The 17006-nt window shown below is 38.9% G+C and overlaps 1 protein-coding gene across 1 annotated transcript; it reads left to right on the top strand.

Moving 5' to 3' along the window:
• The first annotated feature begins 475 nt into the window (after positions 1-475).
• Positions 476-1915, top strand: LOC121412100. The gene has a single exon (XM_041605009.1). It carries the CDS (start codon positions 476-478, stop codon positions 1913-1915), a length of 1440 nt encoding a protein of 479 aa, XP_041460943.1.
• Positions 1916-17006: the final 15091 nt, after the last annotated feature.

Raw genomic sequence — 17006 nt, 5'->3', positions numbered from 1 at the left:
TTATGGTAATAGTTGGGTAAATTTTGTTGGGCAACACGGTTGGGCAATCTTGAAATCGGTAATTAGATGGGCAATGCAGTTTGCTCTATAATGGGTAAATTATGAAAGTTGGGTGGATACATAACTACCCTCATGTTTGGTAAATTTTGGGTAAAATTTTGCCCAATTTTTTTAAGAGTGTAGGTGTGCTGCCAACCACGCTGCCATAAGAGTGGTAAAAACTAGAAATGTACAATGCAAAGTGAGACACTGGAAAATGAAATGTACCGAATGGCATATTGGGCTAATGATGATGCTACTGATTACAACATTTCTATGTATCGGCTTGCTGCTGACGTCTTGTATGGAGATCTGGTCTTTTGGTAAACAGCTGTTTTATTAGTGTACTGTTGTTTTCATCAGTAACAAAGTTGTTATTTTGTCATGCTTAATAAAGGTGATCTACTTGTATTTTTCTTCCAAATGAAGCTTTAACATGGATCAATTATCAGTAATGTCATTTGATGTGGTATCATTGTTTACCAATGTACCCATTGACGTCGCATGTAAGGTCGCACTTAGCAGGCTCGAACGTGATGAGAGCCTACCCGAGCTCACACAGTTATCTCCGGCCCAGGTAACTGAGCTTTTGAGTTTTGTTTTGCAATCTACGTATTTCATGTTTGCCGGCAATTTCTACGAACAGCAAGAAGGGGCAGCCATGGGCAGCCCTGTTTCCGCGGTGATCGCTAACCTGTTCATGGAAGCTTTTGAGGAACGTGCGCTGAGTAGTTGCCCGCCCGACTGCGCCCCTAGAGTTTGGAAGCGATACGTAGATGACACGTTTATCATCATGCATAGATCCGCCGCCGATGACCTTTTGAGCCACATGAATTCGCAGCAGCCCTCCATCCGTTTTACCATGGAGATGGAGTGCAACGAGCGCATTGCCTTTCTAGACACTTTGGTGCACCGTGACACCAGCGGCCGACTGTACACCACCGTATACAGGAAGCCCACACACACCGATCAGTACATTGCTTATGATTCCCATCACCCGAAGTCCGTTAAGCGCGGGGTAGTGAAGTGTCTTTACGACAGAGCTTCACGCATCGTTACTAAGCCCCATTGCACAGCTACAGAGAAGCAACACATCACCTCGGCTCTTATTTCTAACGGTTACCCGCGCTCCTTCGTTAACCGCGTCGCTAAGAAGAGCGCCCCGTCCGAACAGCTTGCGCAATTTAAATCCGCTATAGTAATCCCGTTTGTTGATGGTATCGCGCATCTTCTCCGCCGGCGCTTGGAGAGGCATGGCATCCGAGTTATATTTAAGTCCGACAGCATCCGCAGCCAGCTGGTCCGTCCGAAAGACCGCCCGATCCCCGACAGACGCGATGGGGTTGTTTATAAGATCCCTTGCTCGACCTGCGACAAAGTCTACATCGGTGAGACTGGTAGACCTGTGGGGGAACGCATGAAGGAACATCGCCGTGATGTTCGGCTTAGGCGCACCGATAGCTCTACTGTTGCAGAACATGCTTGGGACTCCGATCATCCACCTAACTGGGATGAGGTCAGCTGCATCGCTAATGATAAGCATTGGTATACGCGGCGCATTAAGGAAGCGATCCAGATCCGTTTGCACCCGAGCAATATCAACAGGGACAGCGGCATTGAGATCCCTGATGAATGGTTACCTACCATCCGACGGCATACTGCATCCACGGTTCACAGCGCGCGACGCCCGCACCAGCGGGTGCCTGACACCAGCGGGACGCTGATTGGCCGGCTGCCTCGGCCAATCACAGCGCGCGGTGCACGCCCGAGCGGGCACCAAGCACCAGCGCGGACCCTGATTGGCCAGCGGCTCCGGCCAATCACAGCGCGGCTCACGCCCGAGTGGAGCCAGACAATAGCTCCCGACGCTATATAACCCGTTCATTGCCTGACGAAGTCTAGCAGCTTGCAGACGAAACGTCGCTTTCCTACTACGTTTGCTACATCGTGAGACAACTGGTTATTTCTTCTACTCAATACTTTGGTGATCTAGTATTAAATCATTTTTTGTACAACACAGTGACCTTGAAGAGATGGCTGAAATTCACCCAAAATCTTTAATCTGCCAATATCCTATCGTTAAAGGTTGTTTACACCGACTTTCACTTGTGTCATTTTAAGACAAATGATGATTTTAAGCTGATAATTGCAAATCAGGTTTCTTCCAGGTTGTATTTTAATGTCCAAATAATACGTAAAGTCACATCTTTATCTTTTGACCTTGACATTGATCTAAAAATAGCTGAAAATGCTTAAAATTAGCATATTCACAACACCCGTGAGTTTTACAACACATTTCAGAATTGATTTTCTTACAGACAAAAAGCCTGATCATGTTGATATTTGCAATATTGGTAGTCCATAATGAGTACTTGGATGATCTAGTATTAAATCATTTTTTTTACAACACAATGACCTTGAAAAGATGGCTGAAATTCACCCAAAATCTTTAATCCACCCAAATCCCATTGTTAAAGGTTTTTACACCGACTTTCATATTATGTGTCATTTCAACACAAATGATGATTTTAAGCTGATAATTGCAAATCATGTTCCTTTCAGGTTGTATTTTAATATCCAAATAATACATAAAGTCACATCTTTATCTTTTGACCTTGAAATTGATCTAAAAGTAGCTGAAAATACTATTTTAAGGCATTTTCAGCAATTTTTAGTTAAATTTCAAGGTCAAAAGATATCAAGATGATTATATTAAAAATGATTTAATACTAGATCATCCAAGTACTCATTATGGTCTACCAATATTGCAAATATCAACATGATCAGGCTTTTTGTCTGTAAGAAAATCAATTCTGAAATGTGTTGTTGAGAGAATAAGAAGGAAAAACAAAAGAAGTTAGCAATTTTTTCAAGACAAGAGATCAACAAGGATTCTACGTCAAGAACAGAGGAAAAAAGGTAATTTCCATGTTCTACAAAATGCTAAGTTGATAAAGTGATGTGAAGTGATTAAGTTCAGCAATTTCAGTGTATACATTTGTTCTTCTGCTTCTGCCTCTAATTGGGCAAAAAAAGAGTTTGAAGTTACTTGACCGACCCTAGTCAAATCTGCTGACTTGTATTTTTTAATTCAAATTTGATCCCCCTCAAAAAAAAGCCGACCCACCCTAATTTTCATTGTTTTGTCTACTTGGAAGCCTGGTACTGCGCTATATAGCTAGCTTTGTTTGATCTCGACAAAAGAAATGAAATAGAATGTAAATATATTTTAAAATCTGACCAACCAATCCATTTTCTTTTCTCCTCTGTTCCAGCAAACAATTTTTTATAGGCCTTAGGGGCAATAATTTTTGGTTATCTGTCCATCCATTTGTCTGTCCATATTTATTACAATGATATGTGGAAAGCGTTTTGGCAGTCGTGACAGGTAGATATCATTTAGCCCAGGTATATGTATGGAGTAGGTTGGGGGCAAATATATACCCATGTTCTAAGGACGCAATCAATATTCCAGATATCACTTTTAAAATGCCCATAGTTTATGAAACTTGGTGAGGGAGGATTTACATGCATAGTAGAGAAACATTCTCAGAAGGCAAAATAGATGGACAAAATTAAAACCACTCTTTAACTATGATGTAACTCTTTTCATAAATTAATACATTTTTAATCTTGAGGGTCTTCATCAATATACATTTCAACAGAGTAGTCCATGACTGTCTTAGTTGGTCAAGACTTTTTTTTACATGACAGATAATCATCATAGTGTTGGAAATGTTCCTATTGAAGTTTATTAAGTTTACATTTTTCCCTTGATGATTAAACAAAATATTTTCCGCATTGTTTGACTTTCAGGGAGAGCAGTGTTTGCTGGGAAAAGGTTCAATAAAGGTGACTTCCTTCTGTGGTACAAAGGAGTTTTATTGGATTCAGTGGAAGGGGGAGAAAAGAGAGGAGGAGTTCAGATATTTCTTTGACTGGATGGGGAAAAAGTGGTGGTAATAGTCTTAACGTACCGTGTTAAGGCGAGTTACTGGAGAAGAAGAAGGGAAAAAATTCGAAAATTCAAACAAGCTACATGTAAGGAAGCGAACCACTCAAGTGACATTCATGTTGAAAGCCCAACAACAGCAAACAATTTTGAAAATAAAGATAACAGCCATTCTAACAGCGACACCTTTTCAGTATCATCGTCATCCCTATGGCCTACATCATCAGCATCGGCTGCATCGGCTGCATCGCTACCATCGTCATCAACTCATGTGAAAAATGCAAAATCAATATGTACTAGCAAAACTCCTTCATTAGCTGCAGCTAGGAGAGGAGAAATCCCTAGAAAAGTATTGAACGATGTTCTTGTGAGAAAACATGAAGAGTACATATTGTTGCATAAACAATTGTCTCTTATCAAGAGACGATTAAATGTAATAGAATATGGAAATAAAGGCAGGATTCTGAATCAGCTGGGAGTTGATGAGAAAAGATAAAGAATTTTAAGGTGTATACATGTAACTCGCTCTCCATGACACCATACACTTGCTACACTTTGTGGAATATATTGTGTGTTTGTCAGATCTATCTGACCACTTTTCTGTTGCTAAAAAAACCTGATATAACTTTTTAAAGCAACATACCACTCTCAATTGAAGAACTGTTTCAAGCAATTGTGACCTTATTCAACTTTATCATGAGAACCGGATTAATGAAGATAAGATGCATCAGATTCTTTTTGGATTGTTGAAACAGAGCTTGTGAATTGACTTTGTAAGCATAGTTTAATTACGGTATTCATTATTGAAAAACTTCCGAATATTAAATTCTAACTCTGTTTTGTTGTCACGTACAGTGTAGTGTGATTCGAAATTTAATGGGTTTTGAGACAAAAATTATGTGCTGCAGCACAAAATGCAATGTTCAGGGTTCCATTTTTCCTTAATTGTACCATGTACATGTATGTCATGTCATTAAAAACTGGTGCATGACATTTTGAGACTGAAGATTCCAAGTCTGAAACATTTCAGGTCATACAACAAAATGCATTTTTTTTTAATTTAATTTTTTTTTAAAATTTATATTGACATGTAGACATTGGAAAAACATGCCAATCACAGGCTTAATTAGTGCAAAATGACCAAGACCAAAATCAAAGTTTAAACTCAATCCTTGGAGGCATGTCCACACAATCGGATATAATGTCCCCATAATCTATTATATACAATTAAGTCTCACAATGAATGTACTGCAAACCTTGCACAAGTTTTAACTCTATCCTTGGATATGTGTGTCCGCACAATTGGACACAATGTATTACCAAGTATACTGCAAACGTTGTACAAAATTGAACTCTATCTCTGCTGTTTTGCGGACCATATTTGGTCAAATAAAAAAGGGAATCTAGTGTAGTGGGAAAGGTGAACCATGGGTCAAGAAAATAATTGTGAGCTTTCAAATTATTTTCGAGGTATTTAGGAAGAATTATATTGTACGAAGATCCACTGAAGAGGATTGCTCTTCAGATTCCCTCATAATGATAATATGACAAAGAAGGCTGAAATATGCGGGTCCCGCACATGTGAGCACATGGCCATGTAGTCCCATACATGCATTTTGAGTGCAGTGCATGTTACTCTCAGAAGAATTTGGTAAATTTCTCATCATTTTCTACATTCAAAAACCTCGCATCATTAAATTATTCTTAGGTGCATTGTTATCAACCTTTCCAATCACTTTGACAGAGTTTCTTTCATGATTCAATCTCATGACTACAACACTAGATTAGCTTTAAAACTATAAATTAAGACTTAACTATAAACAAGGCTTTTTAATGTTTACCAGCTGTGCAGTCCCAAGTCTATGCTTGAATCTAATTAAATGACTCTTGTGCTGAGGAAAATCTTATTTAATGAAGTTTTAATAGTGAGTGGTGTACATTTGTGCAGATCTTGCTTAGCTTTATTTTGTGAGTGCCTCCTAAGCATTTTAGGACAACTTCAGAAATGTGTACCGTATTCGTTCCAATAGCCGCCCATGCTCCAATAAGCGCCCAACCCAGAGTTTTTGAATTCCCAAAACAAGTGGAATGCCTCTGGCTGTCTCACCTGCATCACGCAGTTCAATGTAGCAGCAGTGCTGACTTTGAATACTACTCTAACTCGCACAAGATGTTCAGTGATACATGGTTACTCTTATGTCCACTTTTTATGAACTAGACCAATAAACTTACAGAGATATGATGGTTATTCAACAAAAAACCCCAACATGGCCAGATTTCATTGACCTTACATGACCTTTGACCTTGATCATGTGACCTGAAACTTGAACAGGATGTTCAGTGATACTTGATTACTCTTATGTACAAGTTTCATGAATCAGATCCATAAACTTTCAAAGTTATGATGGTAATTCAATAGATACACCCAATTCGGCCAAAGTTCATTGACCTTTGACCTTGGTCATGTGACCTGAAACGTGCACAGGATGTTCAGTGATACTTGATTACTCTAATGTCCAAGTTTAATGAACTAGACCAATAAACTTTCAAAGTTATGATGGTAATTCAACAGATACCCCCGATTCGGCCAAAGTTCATTGACCCTAAATGACCTTTGACCTTAATCATGAGACCTGAAACTTGCACAAAATTTTGAGTGATGCTTGATTACTATTATGTCCAAGTTTCATGAATCAGATCCATAAACTTTCAAAGTTATGATGGGAATTCAACAGATATCCACAATTCGGCCAAAGTTCATTGACCCTAAATGACCTTTGACCTTGGTCATGTGACGTGAAACTCATGCAGGATGTTCAGTGATACTTGATTAACCTTATGTCCAAGTTTCATGAACTAGGTCCATATATTTTCTAAGTTATGATGACATTTCAAAAACTTAACCACAGGTTAAGATTTTGATGTTGATTCCTACAACATGGTCTAAGTTCATTGACCCTAAATGACCTTTGACCTTGGTCATGTGACATGAAACTCTGATAGGATATTCAGTAATACTTGATTAACCCTATGGCCAAGTTTCATGAACTAGGTCCATATACTTTCTAAGTTATGATGTCATTTCAAAAACTTAACCTCAGGTTAAGATTTGATGTTGACGCCGCCGCCGTCGGAAAAGCGGCGCCTATAGTCTCACTTTGCTTCGCAGGTGATGCAATTTCAATCTTAGTGAAAAGTTTGGGTCATAAATCTGATACCAACTTTTCAAATTTTTGAGAATCACTGACAATAAAAGTAAAGTAAGTGAAATTGTGTGGTAAAATTTGTCATAACATTTGAGTATGAACAATTGAATTGTACATTGTATTTTTCCTTACAGCTTCATTTGAAGGTGAATGTTCAATTAATTTTATGGTAGGCTATAAATGGGTGATGTTTCAAATTCAATACCGGTACCTATATGTCTTATTTGAAGCAGCTTGATGTGCTGAGCATTTTGACACCTTTGTAAAAAAAAATTGGTTAAAAAAATGGTGAGGAGTCGGCTAAAAACAATTTTCCAAGTGGTGGGGTCTGAGCACGAGTCAAATTAATATTATTCTTCAGTAAATTACACATATTTTCACTGCATTAGTCGATTTGCAATATTTTCATTCTTTTTTCAGAGATTGTGACCTGTACAGATTGTCATTGTCAGGGGGCAACGTGTTAACTAGAGACCTGGGGGGCATTTCATGAAAGGCCTTGTAGGGGAGCATTTCATCAAGGACTTGTCAGACATTTTATCCGACAAATTTGCTCTCAGCCAATCAGATGCAAGCATTTCAGTAGCTTATAACAGTTTGTCGGATAAAACGTCTGACAAGTCCTTTCATGAAACGCTCTCCTGTCCACCCATCTTTTGGACGGGTAATTTCAAAAGTGCATGATGGGCAAAACAAATTGTAAACCTGTCCAAAAGACAGACAGCTTCCAGACAGGCAATTATAACAACAGAAAAATGGGGATGGTTTACAATTTTTACTACTGATGTACATGTACCAGGGCTCACACTAAGGATTGATATTTTGAACAATTTTGGCAACAGCTGTTGTTTTTATCATGTTGATTGTAGAAATGCATGTGGAAACATTGCTGAATTCACGATCTTAAAATCGCATTACACATGGCAGAAAATGCTTAGCAAACAGATATACATGCAATACCAGCTATCGCAAGCCCTGCTCGGTACTAGGACGTGGTACCAAATGCACAGTGAAAACACATGTGTGTACTTGAGTGGGCGTGGTATTGTAGCACCGGGGTACTACAAATTACGTTGGCTGATATGCTAGCTGCATTTTTTGCCACCCCCAATGAAATAGGTCAAATTTTGCAAATGCAATTTTAAAATTATTTTGTTGGTATCACATCAATAGGGAGATTTTCATTACTGATGTGTATCAAATTCTAATTTGCATTTTTGATTTTGTTTTGTTTTTGTTATAAATGGACAGTATTGACAAGTACAGCACCCCTGGTTAGATCTAGCATGCAGCAATGGCTTTGTCAGTCAGAAAAAGTATGGTAAGTAATTAGTTGATTGTCCTTTGCTTTGCACAATGCCCCTTGTGATTATAGCATTAAGTATCTAATTTGCATAATTTATGCAAAAAAAGGTGAAATTGTCATATCTACTGAGCCCAATGACGGGTTTTCATGATATTTAGTGATAATGGGCCGTATGCATAAAAAGTAGCAATTGCTTGATAGCAATTGCTTCAAGCAAAAGCAATTGCTAGCCAAGCAAAAGATCAAGCCAAAGCAATTGCTTAATTTCGTATGCATAACCTTTTGCTAGTGCTTAAACCCTTTGCTTGCCTTCAGCAAGCAATTGCTAGCGGTTTGAACAATAGCGACGTCACGCTGGTGCGCACACGACCCACAGAACAAAGGTGCGATCGCGTGGATCGCATGCAGAGGTTTCCTGACACGGCAGTGCAAAATTCAACGCTTCTCTCATGTATCATTTTGTCCTTTGATGTGGTGTCAAACTATTCCTCTAATTTGTTAAATTGATAAAGTTGGCATCTAGTTTGCAATTACGAGGAAGGAAATGTGTACATGTAGGCTACTATACACTTTTGGCTTCTCAACCACGTACATAATTATGATAATAAAACGCGAACACCTTGGTCAAGCAAACGCTCAAGCTGCTATGAAGGAGCTTGAAAAAACCCAAGCAAATGCTTAAGTGCACCCGCAAAATGTTTGCTTTATGCATACACTTTTTAGCAATTGCTACATCGTCAAGCCAGTGCTAGCAGGCAGTTAGCAATTGCTTGAGCTTACTAGCAAAAGCTTTTGCTTGCAAGCAATTGCTCATTTTTATGCATTAGGAATCAAGCAAAAGCCTAGCAAAAGCAATTGCTAGTTTTTATGCATACGGCCCAATGAAATGTTACCAATGAGAATTTTTATCAGAGGTCATTTGGGGTCATGGGGTCAATGTCAAAGGTCAAATCTTCAACTTATTCCTATTTTACAAGTTAAGGTGTCAAATTGTAGTTCCTGGACTCATGATTAAAAGTGTTCATGGTGACCCCTTCACCCAAACCTTTTTTTTTTTTTTTTATAGAAAATTAAAAATGTCAATTCGTTTGATTTCCATGGGTTAAAACTCATTCTTTTTTGTGGGGGGGGGGGGGTACCAGGGGGATTGTGGTTTGTGAGAAGCAATTTTTGTAGTGTTTGTTTTTCAAAAAAATCAGGTCACCAGTTTAATGAACATTATCTAAATTGTTAATGACAATATTAAACTTTCTTTGTTTCTTTGAGTATATCACATATTCTGAGTGAAAAATAACAAACCGAACATACTAAAAGGTGGGCTGTTACATCTTTAGTTGGTGAATGTCTGTTTAAATGCAGGATTGCCTACCTCTATGATGCAAGAACAAAAATTAGTGGAATTACGAGAATCTCTGCTTAACCAAGTAATAGATGCAAGTGGTTCTATGCCATATAGTCGTACGCTAAAATAGGGTAGAGAACGTTACATAAATCACCAAAATAATTTTTCTTTTGATGATTTGACCATGTTCTCCTTTATGAATCTTAAAGTCCATGGTACCAAACTTGAACATTTTTATTCTAGTTTTCAAAACAGGAAACACCTCACGGATATCTTCCTGACATAAAAAAATATAAGCGGGTTAATGAGACATGGTATAGGGTGGAGGTGGAGGGGACACGGGAGTCAGTGCAAAAAAATAATAAAATCTGGAACCGCGTCTGGTTGTTTTAATAAATTCCAACTATGGATATAAGTATGGACAAAGGGGGATTTGTGCTCATTGTGGGACCTGTCGGGATACATAAAAACAGTGGAGGTATGTACAAAACACACTTATCATGATCGATTATGATCGACCATTCCACACTTTCATAGTACAATATTTTATACACTTAACCTGAATGGACATTCCCAATTTGCATGTAGACAGTCAAAACAGCAATTTGCAAGAAAATGAAATACCTACAATTCAACAAGCAAAACGAATACTTTGATAACAATAATCACAGAAAATCTTAGGCATTGCTACTAAGAGAAAGATCTCCCCAGTCTCATAGTTTCTAGTCATCCTCCCCGATTGGCATGGTTTACATGTATGTGTGTGTATGTATATGTAATGTATGTGTGTAGACATAATATATATGCAGCAAATTAGCTTAGCATCCCTCTCCCTATCTCTATTTTCTTTCTATATTCTAGGCAGTTTTCATCGTCCTATTGTCCACCTCATGTTCCTGTGTTGTGTTGTTTCGTGTTATTTACTCAGAGCTGCCAAGTTGTATTTTGCATTTTCAGTATTCTTATCCCCCCAAATCAGTATTTTGACCAAAAAATCCGTATTTTTACCGTGAGATAAATATGCATGCATAATGGCAAAGTTCGATCACTTCTTACATTATTTTGCGCCCCACACCATCGCACACGAGACCAAAAGCTTCAGTCTAGATTTTGGTTGTTCCGCTGAACTGCGTTGGCTCATTCACCAATACATAGACTGAAGAATTAGGAGGCCCGTACGTACAGACAACGTATTAGCAGTAATGTTAGATCTAACATTCGACGGAAACCTGATTTTTTTCCGATCGTTTTTTGCACATAAAATCATAAAATGTCACATTATGAAAAAGAAATTGCATCCATATTTACGGAAAAATGTATGAAATTCAGAAATATCGTACCTTAGACCGCAGTTACCGCTAATTCCTTTCAAATGATGATCGAAACATCGTCATCTTCGATCCTTCTGTCGGTCAACGTAAGTTGCCATCTTGGATGACGTCATCATCCTTACAGACGTATTTACCAGTCGCAAAATATCGCGATTTGAGCTGCTGCTTTGAGCTTGTAAACTACATGCGTGCACTCGGAACTTGTCATCCGCATTGATTCGCCAGGATATCGAAAATTCTAATTGGAAAGCCTTGATGAAAGCACAACTCATTGAACGTAGAGGGCAGCAACACACGGCTGCCATTTTTTTCATCTCCGCCTGAAAGCTCCCAGATGCTATAGTGGGGCGAACAATACCTTTTCTTATCTAATTTGTTTTTCCGTATTTTATCATGAAAAAGCGTAGTGCCGTATTTTTATTTGATTTCCGTATGAAATACGGAAAAATCGTACTACTTGGCAGCTCTGTTTACTATTATTATTTGCCTTTTCGTTATCTTCATGTATTACTTTACGTATATTTCTATATTCCTTGTATCTATTTTTTGAGGGGTCCACATTATACAAGCTTTGCTTTTCAGTGGACCCCTCCATTCTTCTTATGATATATAATTGCATTGATTTAATTATATTTAATGATATTGATTGTATTGATTTGACTTGACATGTATGTTAATTTATATTTAAATTAATTTCAAATATGTATTTTTTTCCAATATTGAATTTTGTTCATGCTATTGTTTATTTAAATTGAATCAATCTATCTTGTACTTATTTGTATCATTTTGAAGAATGAAAATGAATTTGAATTTGAATTAGAGTGCTGTAGAAGCAAAATTAAATTCTGATTTCAAACACAAACATCAATCAGAAGGTATTAAATCTTGTTTGATTTCAGCATTTCTTTGGTATTTGACTCCTTTTTACAGGGAAGTAACCAAGGTCTCCCGTCCACTGATGGTACCAAGGTTCCTCATTCACCAGTCTGCAAGGATGATGTGTGCAATGGTGATGTTGGGATTGATCCAAGTGATGTGCCACATGATCATATTGTAGCATAATGAGTTATACCTTTAAGATGTATTTCATAGTTTAATCGTAGAGGGCGATATTTTAGCTGTGATATGCTTTGCGTTTATTGGAAAAGAACGTCAGTTCGCTTGGAGCTGCGGTGGCGTGCGGTTGTAAGATGTAAGCTCCGAATAAATCAAGTTGAACTGTATACTGAATATCTCCCATGTTGCTTCATTTGCATGATTGAGGGCGAGTGAGCGGGTGATCTGGTGTATTTCAGAGGAGCAAGAGAGTGTACCACGTTGCACAATATACTTTTGTGAGCGAATCCACCCCAAAAGAGATATAAAAGTGAGAAGCATGGACCGGGTTCTGGAGACTGCGAGGCGGCAAAACGGTTCCGCCACACTGGTGGCCGCGGTGGGATTGAACAACGTGGTATTGGAAGCTCAGACACTTAGGCACCTGTATTACAGGGAGCCTGGAGAGAGGCAAGAAGAGAGCGCCAATGCACATTGGTGAATAGCACCGGAGTGTGTGTTGGCGACACAGTGGATAGCGCCGAGGAAGGGAACCAGGAGAGAGGCAAGAAGAGAGCGCCGACGCACATTGGTGAATAGCACCCGAAGTGTGTGTGTTGGCGACACCGTGGATAGCGCCATAGTAATTTCAATTATGGATAAATAACTGGAATGGTTAGTTGTCTAATTTTCAGTCTCTAATGTTAACTGTTGGATTTTATCAAGTTGAAACTGATAGAAGTCTTTATCTTGATACAGAGAAAATTCTTTTAAGGGAATGCTAGCATGAAAAAAAGTAAAATAAGTATGTAAGACAAGTTAGTAATTTTGGATTTGTTCTTTGTTTTAACAGCAGTACAAGTAATTTCTGCACTGGAATTGAATCCAGCCAGTGTGTTGGAGTGTTGGTTTACGATCACGTGACGAGTGGGTGTTGATTTTGGGTAAGCTGTTGCATTATATTTGGGCGTGGTCTAAGATCTACATTCTAATTATGTGCATGGTGTACAATATTATGTTTGTACTGTATTGATTTTATTGATTTAAATTGAAATCAGAATTGAGATTAATATAGAGTACATTTCAAAAACTTTAAATGAATTCTTGTGCGGAAACTGATTTGACTTATGGATGCTGTCCTTTTGATGGAGGTATTTTGAGATGTCATTGAAGAGTGTAGTTAGTGAGGCTTTACAATTTGAGGGGATTTGTATGTCATTTTTGATTAAGAGGATAATGACGATGGTCTCTTTGTCTGCCATTCTTCAAGTTTGGTTAGTATTACAAACATTCGAGGATAAAGATGGTTAGGCAGGCTAACTGCAAGGAATTAAGCATTCATAACTTGAATTATAATTTGACGCATTTAATATAATTTTGAATTCAGAAATGCATTTCTATTTTTGTAATGCTCTTTTTATAGCATTATCCATAATATACACTTCAACAGTATGCTTATTTTGTAGGATATTTGCTAAAGGATAGACACTTAACTTTGTCATAGTGTAATTGGCATCATCTGGTGTCTTCGTCATATGCTTAGTAATTAAGAATAAGATGAATTATTATGTATTAATGCCATTATTTGATTGTAAACTTACGATGGCCTTGCTTTATATCTTGCAGGGTTTTATTTTTGTCTTTGTGCTGGATGAATAAAAGACAAGTGTACTGTACATGAATCTGTTGCCCCTTGTACTCCTTGGAGTGACCTATTCCGAACTACGACATAACAAAGATTGTATGATTTGCTCCGAGGCTTCCAGTGAAGTGAATGTGGAACATCATACATAAATGTTTAGGAACATCTCTGCAGCATGCCCTACTACATTGGTGACCACGCAAAAGGGTGAGAAACTGTTCGTCATATCATTGGATCCTGAAGGGAACACTGAGAAGTGTTTAATTGTGTCACACTCTGGAGAGTGGCAAGTGAAAATTTATGGAAGGACAGTCGACAGAGAGAAAGTTTTCCCCGGAGACCCCTGAAGTTCTACTTGCCACAGGGGAATCAACAAAACAGTTCATCAACAAATTCTCATCCCTCAACATCTGCCCTGGCAACCCGGATTTCTTTATTCCATCAACAATCCTGAAGGACAAGCCAGTGTACACTCACCACTCATCAGACTCTGTAACAATCCGACACACATCATGCCCTCTCTTGACTCACTTGATGAGTCAAAAGTAATGACAAATAACTGTATTCAATTATTTTATTCAAAAGCGCCAATAAATCTACCTAATTTGCATATTATGCAAATAAGCATCCTTACATGGAAAAAATGTCAAGATGTTGTGATTATTCTCATATAGACTGCTTGAAAACACTTCATTTATGTAGACATTTATAAGCTACTACCACTAAGCATTTTTCCAAGGTCGTGGGTATTTTGGCGATCTGAAAGCAAAGTACGAGAACTTGTATCCCATCAATCACCGCGATAAGTGAATATCCGGTGCATAGCGCGCGCAATTTGATGGAGATATGCGAAGCCGGCCAGCGATCGACAGTGCATGCATGCAGCACAGCGGTACGGTACACTCATCTGACACGGCCACTCATCCTACGAACAAGGTTTCATAAATATTGATTCTTCGTCTTCAAAAGTTAGTTCTACATTTTCGTACCAGTTAATCTTGACTACAGGAACATTTGTATTTTCCAGTAGAAGTATGACATCGCACTGAAGTGAAGAGGCCACCAAGGCCTTGATTTCGATGTGGAGGGAAGAGGAGGTTTACGCGGCAGTTGCCTCCTCAAGTACATGGAACAAGATAGTATACAATACCTTGGCCGCCCGTCTGGCGAGCCTGGGGTTTGAAAGAACCCCAGTTCAAATAAAAAAAAAATTAAAAACATTGAAAAGGGATTACAAGACGGCCACAGACAACAATAGGAAGAGTGGCACATTTCTCCAAAGAAATTTGACAAGATTTCTCTTGGGTTTCGACGGCACATTCCCATAAAGGGGGGATGGGATACTAGGCCAAATGTTTTTTCAGGGGGTGCTTGTTATTTCATTTTTCTTAGACAGCACCTCTGGAAAAAAGGAAACCTGGAGAGAGAGGTAGTATTTTAAAAAACTAACTCACCCCCCCCCCTCACATAAAAAATGAATCCAGGCCCTGTCCACATATGGAGGGGGGGGGGGCAAGACAAATTAATATCTGTATGACTGAGATTTTCATTTGAGGTCTGACCAGTAGCGTACACAGGATTTTTGAAAGGGGGCGGGGTTCAAGCTGAATGAAATGTTGACACAGTAAAAACAAAATGTCTTCACCATTCACCACATATTCTTTAGCTTGTTTCGTACCAAACCAAGCAAAAAAAGTCTTCAAATTTTTTTATTGGGGGGGGGGGGAGTTTGGGTATAAAAAAAATTGAAAGGGGTTGAACACCTGTTTAAAAAAGGGGCTTTACCAATTATTTTTTTCGTAATCAACAGAAAAAAAATGTCGTTTTGACCCATGTATAGCCCACTCCTAGTAATAGTGATCATGATGGCGAGAATAAAGAGAGACCACCATTCCTGCTTGCCTTTCTTGTTACAACTATCTTTATTTCCATTCTTTTCTTGCTTTCTTTCCTGATCCTTTCTCTGTTCATTTTTCTTTCATTCTTTCTCTTATATTTCCCTTTTTATTTCCTTCATTCTTTTTCCCTTAAACTTTTCTTTGCTTTGTTCTCCCTTCCTCTTTTTTCTTTTCGTTCTCTCTTTCCATTAATTTGACCAGGCCTTAAGGCATGGTCACACCGCCCGAGCGTTGTTGGAGCGGTCGTGGAGCACAGAGAAAAAAATCATCACCGCTCGCTACCGTTCATCATTTTCTATTTCAATTGTTTGTTTTTTTTTTTCCCCCTAATTTAGTGAAAAATTCGGCCCTCTTTCCCTACCGCTCCACGACCGCTCGGGCGGTGTGACCATGCCTTAACATTTTGTAGCCTTTTTTGTTGATACTTTTGAAGACCTGGCTTGGTCGACCCGGCTGTCGATTGTCCCGTATTTCATTTTGTGAAATCTGGTCACCCTGGAATGGACAGTTGGCTGTCAGAGTTTACGGGCAGCTAATTGAGTTGACCAAGACTAATATGAATCTGCCAGGCACTGCAACCATTGAAACGCTACCAGAGATTGTGAAATCACTTATGGAATGCCATGTGTGCCCCAGAAATTTGGATGTTGTTGTACTGGGGTCTGTTTTGGCCAACAAACCTGCTTATATACACCATCTGCCAAGCAAATATACAGTTCACCACAAAGCTTGCCCACTCTTGACAACCGACTCCAAACAGTGTCCTCCGTGTCGAATCTATCGATTAGCATGGTCCTTGATGCACCAGAAACAGAACATTGTGAAGTCCAAAGCTGCAAAAACAAACTATAGATATGTTAAGCCTGTGAAACTCGCCAAGAAACTCACAGACTGGAAAGGAGAGTTGACGTCTGGAGGGGAGAATCAAGAAGCTCTTTGATGCTGAAGCTGGGGAGATCACCCAAAAAGAAACTAATGCATTTTCTACAATATTCAACAAGGCAATTGAAGAGGAATTGAAATTTCCAGAAAAATCCCCAGGAAGCTTGTTATGGGAAGAACAAACGAAAAACATGGCTCAAAATCCTAATGGTCTAAGGTGGCACCCTGCCATTGTAAGGTTTTGCATCGCCCTCTGTGCCAAGTCGACTGCAGCTTATGACCTGCTTAGGTCCTCTGGATTCCTGATCCTTCCTAATGCACGAACCCTCAAACAATATACGAACTACACTTCCCATGAGCCCGGATTCCCAGC

The sequence above is a fragment of the Lytechinus variegatus genome, chromosome 3, assembly GCF_018143015.1.
Source record: "Lytechinus variegatus isolate NC3 chromosome 3, Lvar_3.0, whole genome shotgun sequence".
NCBI lineage: Eukaryota > Metazoa > Echinodermata > Echinoidea > Temnopleuroida > Toxopneustidae > Lytechinus > Lytechinus variegatus.
Note: the sequence above shows the minus strand (reverse complement) of the source record. Positions and strands in the feature narration are given on the sequence as shown.